General features: G+C 41.5%; 1 protein-coding gene across 1 annotated transcript in view; it reads right to left on the reverse strand.

Moving 5' to 3' along the window:
* Window positions 1-8,442, reverse strand: part of ankrd50 (ankyrin repeat domain 50) — a 47,217-nt gene that overhangs the window by 17,193 nt on the left and 21,582 nt on the right. Inside the window, exon 3 of the mRNA XM_037675158.1 lies at window positions 7,704-7,936. Within this exon, the coding sequence (XP_037531086.1) occupies window positions 7,704-7,936 (233 nt within the window). The remainder of the gene's footprint in view (window positions 1-7,703; window positions 7,937-8,442) is intronic.

Raw genomic sequence — 8,442 nt, forward strand, 5'->3', positions numbered from 1 at the left:
ATGTGAATCTAAACACTGATGCGTTTCACATGATGTGAATCTAAACATGATGCGTTTCACATGATGTGAATCTAAACACTGATGCGTTTCACATGATGTGAATCTAAACACTGATGCGTTTCACATGATGTGAATCAGTCTAACACTGAGGAGCAGAAATGCAGTTTAAAGGAAGAGATTATATTTTGCCGTTTCAGCAGTGAACAGATACTCTTCCTGGCACCGGATCTGATTTGATCCCTTCTCCGTCCTTCCTCTCCTGCAGATGTGAGCTCCTCCTCAGAAAATCGAAGCCGTTTGTGCAGTTTTTGCTTCCTTTAAATTAAGCTGCAGCATCGCCATTTTTCTTGGCCCATATTTGAGGATTAGTCATGAAATCTTCCCCAGAAGAAACAGAAAATCATCTCACTGATTATTTATGATGAACTGTTTCTTTAAAATATTTAGGCTCGTTTTATTTTAAAACTACAACTTTTAGTTACAAGTTGATGAGTCAGTTGTCCTGATGTTCTTTTTCTGAAGCTGTTGCTTTAAAAAACATCTGTTTGGACAAATTATGGAGTAACTCTGTCATCTCGATTGGTTCATTGTTAAAATCTGGAAACAGACCAAATCAATTGGTCAATATAAGAAAATCCAAAATCATTTCTTTTTATCTTTTATGTTACAGGTCTCTCTTGTAACCGAGTCCTCAAGGCTCAATGAGACTAACCAGTATAAATAAAGGTTGAATGAATAAATGTTGTTTTCATCATATTTTTTAAAATTTCAGGCTATTTTAAAGAAACTAAACTCCATCCCTCCTTAAAGGAATGCATATCACCTGCTGACGTTCATGTCAAGAGTTTTAAACTGACATTTGAGAATTGACAGCGTTGTGCTCCTTTTAATGTTTAAATTTCTTTAACTGTTTTCAAATCTTCTGAGATGCTCAAAGTATGTTGAGGACGACTCTCAGCTACTACCACACCAATGTTCAGGTCAGTAGCTGTAAACCTGACGGAGTTAAAGACAGTTTTGTGTTGACTAAGGTTGGTTAGGTGTGGCAGCCATCTTGAATTGTGTTGACTCCAAATGTTAGAGAAGATGCCAATTCAATTAATTAATTCATTCAACCTTTATTTATTTTATCACTCATGACTCAGTGAGACTAATCGACAGTGAGCCTTATAGTCCGAAAAATACGGTATACAGGTTAGTCGCACTGAGTCGTAAGGACCTGTTTTAGACAAAGCGCAGAGAAGACGAGGTACAGACGAGAATAAACAGCCATAAAATGAAAAGTAAATAAAATCTGTGATATAAAACTAGGGGTGTAACGGTACATGTGGACCAAACCGAACAGTTTCGGTACGGCGTGTTCGGTTTGGTCCACGTGCGCACCCTTTCGGTTATTTTTTCACTCATTAAATTTTATTAACGAGAGATTATGCGCCGTGGAACTAAAATTCCTAAGCGTGTTTTAGCACGGCGCGATTATCTTGAAGCACGCGTAGCATTAGCAGCTTAGCGTGTCGTTGCGGCCTCCTGTTTGGGAACATTATGGCTTTCTTGTTAAAAGACGAGCCTTTAAGGTGCCTCCGCCCGTCAGTCTTGAAACGGCGGCGGTCGAGAATCAGACGTCGTTACGGTTCCGTGATGTTTCTACACGATGCAGAGATCACGCACGCAGGGAGGACCAAACGCTGCGAGGATGATGATTAAAATGAGGTGGTAATTATTTCATCGACACCATAAAGTGATTATTTTAAAAAGAGCGACCTAAATATAATTTATTAAAAGCCTTTGTCTCCAGTTTGAGGACTTGTTGCTCGTCTTTACACGTAAAAATGAAGAAATGGGTTGTTAAAATAACGACGACCGAGTGGCTGTTTCTATTTTAACACCAGCCCCCCCACCCCCCCCTCGCTCTCTGCCAGAGGCCTTGTTAAACTGGCACAGATTCTGCTCGAGTCCCAAACAAAATCGCTGCCTAAGTGTTTCCACTCTGCTACCCCTATCATGCCCTTACAGTAACACAGCTCGGGGGGGGGCAGGAAAAGCAAGCTTTCCCCCATAAGTCTGCCGTCACAAAGGGACAGCAGGAGAAATCCTCAGTATTTAATGCAAAGAGTTTTTAGTGAAAGACAACAGAGGAGGCCTTGGGCTTCATTAAACCTGGGTGTTCATGGGGGGGGGGGGGCACAGTTCTTGTTCTGCTCCTCACAAACAGCCAGGTCTTTGTTTGTGAGGCGTTAGCCGAGCGGACGAGAGCGCTCTGCTCTGCTGCAGGAGCAGCCTCCGTCTTCCTGCTCGGTCTCAGAGGTGCTGAAAAGTTCCCGGAGCACATTCCACTCCGAGACAGACACGAGGAATAACAGACCAGCACGGACCGAGGAATCCAGACGCTCCGACGGAAAAAAAGACGGTCCTCTGACGAAGACTCGTTCAGACCGAGGCGGTTTAGGCACAAATCTAAAGATTAAACTGAGCGTTGTGTGTTTAAGGTCGTTTCAGGTGTCCTAAAAGTGCTGACTCATCATTCTTTAAAATGATTTATAACATGGACACTGTTCAAAGTTGTTTCCATCATAACACAAAAAGTATACTGGGAAACCAACACACACTCCACCCCACACTAAATGGGTCACTTGTTTAAAAAAAAGGAAAGAACAGTTTGGTTGTCCAGAGAGCCTGAAAGTTTTTGGCAGGTCTAAAGTGTAAACAATACGAAGGTATTTTTAGGGGACACTTGGCCTCGATTTGATGCTCTGAAATGATCCGTTTCTCCTTTGGTCTGGTTCAGGTCTGCTGCTGGATGAATGAAGAGAATAACGCACAAAAACACATGAATCGGTGTGTTCGTGTGTGAGCTTACATCTGTCTGTTGGGAAAACGTGAAACTTGATGAATAATTTTTAACAGAATCTCTAAACTGAACAAAGAAAAACACTGTTAGCTCTGGAACTAATGAGACATATTATATAAAAGTTTGGAGCCAACTTTATTTATATTAGCTCCAGATCTAACCCTATTAGCTCTGGAGCTAAAGCCATATAAACCGGTATTTTACCTGTGGAGCTAATGTTATTAGCTGCAGAGCTAACCCTATTAGCTCTGCAGCTAATTTCATATAGCGGTATATTAGCTCTTGAGCTAACGTGAAAGCTGAGTCATTTCTGCATTCTCCTCTCTGTCAACGCGCTCCAGTTTAAATTAAAGGGCTGAATGTCAGATAATGTCCAAAATTAACATTCCAGCTGAAAGGAGCTCACACTGGAGCCATTTGTCTACACCATTTACCCAGAGTGCATTGCAGCATAAATAAAATGGCAATGTCTGTATCATTAATTTTTATTAAATTAAAAAACTAGACAGGCTTCAGTATTTTTATGGTCTCGTTTTTATAGCTGAAGTAATTGTTTTTCAAAAAGCCGCTTCAACTAGTCAGAGATCATTTCATGTTTTTGTGCAAGATATTCAAGTGGGTCGGAGTTCGACTGTGTAGCAGAACAAAGGTAGTTTTTTTTAATCCCCAAACAGGTGCAGTGAAGGAGCCAGGGGGTGGCAAATGGTGGCCTTGACCACCATAGATTAATCTTTGGCCACCCCGTCATTTGAGAAAACTAGACTTTTATGTAATATAAAAACTAGAAAGCATAGTTTCCTCAAATGACTGGGGTGGCTGGTTTACATGGATGTATATGGTGGTAGCCATCTTGAATTTTGACGTGGCAACCCATTTTTCAAAAGGAACCTTCTTACACATTGATGCAGCCACAGTTGAAATGGAAATCGGTACCTCATTTATTATGCCGACAACATGGACGGAGAGACAGAGGGCATTTCCAACTCCCCCTCTTCGCTCTGTAACGGGACAAAAAGGAGCCAAGCCATGACATCTGATGTGCGGCTTGGGTCTCTTCGATTTAATTCCATTAAATTCAGTTCCGATTATTTATATAGCGCCAAATCACAACAGAAGTTATCTCAGGGCACTGAACAAAAACATTCACGTATACAAAAGCCAGTCAGTAAAGTTCTCCATGTAAGGAAGCCAGCAGACTCGGTGAATCTTCATTTTGTTGCAGTCTCCCATCCTGAGCGAGCACAAAGGAGACCGTGGAAAGGAAAAACTCCCTTTTAGCAGGAAGAAACCTCCAGCAGAACCAGGCTCAGGACGAGCGGCCATCAACCGGCTGGGTTTGAGAGGACAGGAAGAAGGTGATTCTTTTTAAAACGACTGCTGTGTAATTTCAATAAAACTTCAAGTCTTTCTCAGAGGAAGGAAACCTCGACTCCAACGGTCAAACAGGTGGACATAAACGCAAAGAGACAGGTGAGATCCCGTCTAGTCCTGTCAGAAACAAAGACGAGAAGACTCATCGAGAAGCAACAACCAGCCAGGCGGTCTCAGAACTCGCTCCAAAACATTTTTCATGTCCGCACAAGTTTATGTACTTTATTATTGGTTTTCTATAAACTTTATTTCCAAACAAATATTCAAATCTATCCTTTGCAGAAAACACAGACGGCATATTCACAGAATCATGCGGTAAATAAAATTTAATTTAAACTCGTTACTGTTTAGTCAATAAGCTCAGTTTTAGAAAATGTTGCTTTATGTTACATTCCAGGACAGACCCAGAACATAAACTACCAGACACTTTGCAAACCTTTGAAGTGAGAGGAAAGAGTGAAAGCACCAGGAACTCCGCAGGCTGCTCCTCAGTTTGATCAATCACATGCACAACGCCCACAAACGACTCTTAATGAGGTTCTGGTGTCTTCACGTCCAACTTCAACCCATTTCTCTCAGACTTCATCTACACTCATCAGGATACAAGCTCCTTTATATTTGTGTCTAAAAGCGTTAAATAAAAACAACAATCCTTCACAGTGGTGAATCAGGGAGCTACACCGCTGGACTGAAGTCTTCAGGTGAATTAAAGGTTTTTCATCCTGAATCCTGCAGCTGAAAAACCTAATCAAGCAAAGGCTTGTGCTGCTGCTGGTTCTGCTAGCCAGAGGACTTCATTATCCCTGGTCCAGGTTTTAAACTGAGCTGGAACAGGGTCAGGGAACTCTCTTATTTTGACAGGGTGTGTTCCGGTAACTGTTTTCTTGAATCTGGTAACTCTCAGGCTTACTAATAATAAAGGTATGAACAAATTTGACTACCTTGAACGATTAAAACTTATATTGGATATGTATAATCTGAAAATAATTACATAAACACTAACTTTAAACATAACAGCCACTTACGAGGATCCTATGTCACATCAGAGTTGCCCCTTCAAGTAAACATGTTCACTTCTACCCTTGAAAAAATCTCCACCCCTAAAAGTACAGTCATGGCAATTTAATTAAAAACACAAAAATATAATTTAATAGCACAACAAAGTTGCAAATCAGTTTTACAGTTTAAGTGCGTCATTAATAAAATGTTGATTTATTTATTTAAAAATACGAGAGAAATGTTTGCTGGGTAATCACGTGATGTACGTCACGTAACAAAACAACGGAGCCAATTTGTCAAAATAACAGCGATCAAAATGTTGAAAAGACAGTCCAATTTACTTTCATTAAAAAAAAAAAGTCCTCTCATTGTTCAACTAAACAACCGAGAATTGGAGCACATGAAGGCAGTGGAGATACTGGAGCTGGTGTGAGGATGCTTGAGAGAAGCAGAGTGTGTCTATTCACACAAGGAGAGCTGTTGGTCAGGCTAATTCTTGTTGCTCTCTAAAATAGTTATTGAATCAAGCGTTAACATATGTAAGTAAACGAAGATGTTTAACAACCTGTTGAAATACACCAGAATGCAGGAAATTGTATCTAATTTATTCAAAATTTTCTGGGGGAGGACCCCCAGAGCCCCCTGCACCATTTGCATTCTGGCATAATTTGGTTTACAAATTAAGCACTGCCCTGGTCCAAAGGATCAACGTGGACAGGGAGGCGTGTAGTCTGACAGCAAGCTCAGCTCACCTGGGACCGTGGTTTCCATTTTCCTTTCAAAATAAATTGCAGGAGCAGAAGCTGGGGATGCTTCTGGTTTTTATTTTTCTTAGAGGAAAGGGGTGGGCGGTATGTGTAAACAGAAACAACAACAAAATAGCATAGTGACAGATGCATCAAATCTTCAAATTCACCCATGCGAACTAAAATATGACCAATGGAAAATCCCTGCCATCCATAAAAGATAAATATTAGATAAAGCTAACGGTCTGATCAATCTCCTGGCAGAACACTTGAGCCTTTCTATGAACCACCAGTACCCGACACCTTTTACACACACAGCTCAGAAACTTCAACTTTCATACATGACACCAAGAGGAAGGTCCAGGTGAGGTGAGGATCAGAGCAGCTGCTCGGTGCGTTAAATAACTGCATCAACGAGTACGCAGGGTTTAACTGGTCAACACAACTGTAGCTTCTGTAGTATTTGATAAGAGTACCGCAAACATTATACATCCGTCGACTATTATACAGACATCTACAGCAATGGCCTGGACAAGCAAAGACTTGTAAAACATTTAACCTTGATTTGTGACCTTGACCTTGGAGCAGGGGTGATTAGAGATGAACACCCCCGTCTAGTGATGATGAACGTGTTTGGTTTCATTAAATTATTTTGAGTGAATCAGTAGCTTTGCTACAGACAAGAGACAGTTTGTGTACAGAGACCAGGGCTGTTCAACCGGGGGCCCGGGGGCCAAATCAGGCCACAGGTGAGCTCAGTTCGACCCACCATTGGGTTCAGTTTCAAATTAAACTAGATTTTAAAGCATTAAACAACCTTACTTCAGTTTATTTTATTTAACCAGGCAAATCCCACTGAGATCACAGTTCTCTTTTACAAGCGAGGTCTGGGCCTGAACGCAGACTAACATGCATGATTTTGGTCTGTGGGAGGAAACCGGAGTGCCCGGAGAAAACCCACGCAAGCATGAGAAGAACATGCAAACTCCACACAGAAAGACCCCAGGTGCAACTGGGGATTGGATCCAGGACCTTCTTGCTGTGAGCCGTCGTGCTGCCTTCATGACAACAACTGCTGGATGTTCAGCCCGAGCTCTTGGCTTTCAGTAACTGTGGGCCCCTGAGTGATTTAGTTGGGCGGCCCTGGACTAGACCATAATATGTCCATCTTTTAACGGGCATTTAAAAAAGTTTTGCTCGTTTCCCTATAACTTGACTTCTTCTTATCTTCTACATAAAGAACAATGAAACTGCCAAGACTGCATTAAACGGGTCGGGTGAGCTCACATTTAGTGGTTTCAGAGAAGGTAGAGAGGACGCCCCACAGCAACGCAGGCCAGCAGAAAAACCTTCCTCCCACACAGTGCGGTTCTGGATTCATGTTCTGCAGCTCGTCACCACAGAGTAGGCTGCAGGACTGACGAGGAGATAATGGCAGCTGGTGCTGCTCAGCCTCGTCAGGACAAGGAAGTGCTGCAGCTCTTACCGAGGTCCAACAATGGCTACCAGAATCTGTTTGGGCATGCAGCGCCGTAACAGAACTGCAGGCTTTTTAACTCTGTCCTCAGTAAAATGTTTTATATTCAGATTTTTTTAAAAAGCTGATGCTGAAAAGAAACTAACATCTAGAGCTGTATCACTAGAACTCTGACAACGAGGCGCTGATTTATTTTTATTAAACCTCTTCACTTGGAAAATGGTGATTGTTGCCGACTAGCAGGTGAGGCTGGACAGGATACCTGTGAAGAGTTTGGTGATGGCCTTGTTCTGTCGGCGAGCGGAGCAGATGAGCAGCAGCCAGGGAGGCAGGAACTCGTGGTGACCGGCGAGGAGCTCGGCGATGGTCCTGGGAGAACCGGGGGAGGACCTCTGGTCCCCCTCACCGAGCTGGCACCCCTCGTCGATGGAGTCCACGAGCAGGAAGAGGGCCTGCTGCGGGGGCTTCACGCTCAGGAGAGGCAGCAGGACGCACCTGAGAAGAGAAGAATCAGACAAAAAATGGTCAAAATACTGATGTTTCTCATTTCTAGTTTTTTAATAAAATAATTTGTTCTGGTAAACTGGAACCCTTAATGAGGATCCAGTTTAAATTTTAAACCGGGAAAAAGTAATTATTTAAATTGTAGTAATTTTATAATCACGTAGTTCCAAATTATCCAAATTAAATCTGATTGTTCAATACATCTTGATGTTGGCTACATTTCCTGTTTGACACAAACTTTGAGAGATAATTTGAACAAATTCTGAAATAAATAAATAAAATCAAATATCACTCATTAGAAGTTTGATCATTTTTCTTGATTAGCAACGAAAACAAACATGTATGTGTATATATATATATATATATATATATATATTCATTCAAGCTTTATTTAAACGGATAAATCACATTGAGCCTCGAAGACTCATTTACAAGTGAGACCTGTTGAGACCGGTTTATATATATATATATATATATATATATATATATATATATCT

Source organism: Nematolebias whitei, chromosome 4, assembly GCF_014905685.2.
Source record: "Nematolebias whitei isolate Nwh7 chromosome 4, NemWhi1, whole genome shotgun sequence".
Classification (NCBI taxonomy): domain Eukaryota; kingdom Metazoa; phylum Chordata; class Actinopteri; order Cyprinodontiformes; family Rivulidae; genus Nematolebias; species Nematolebias whitei.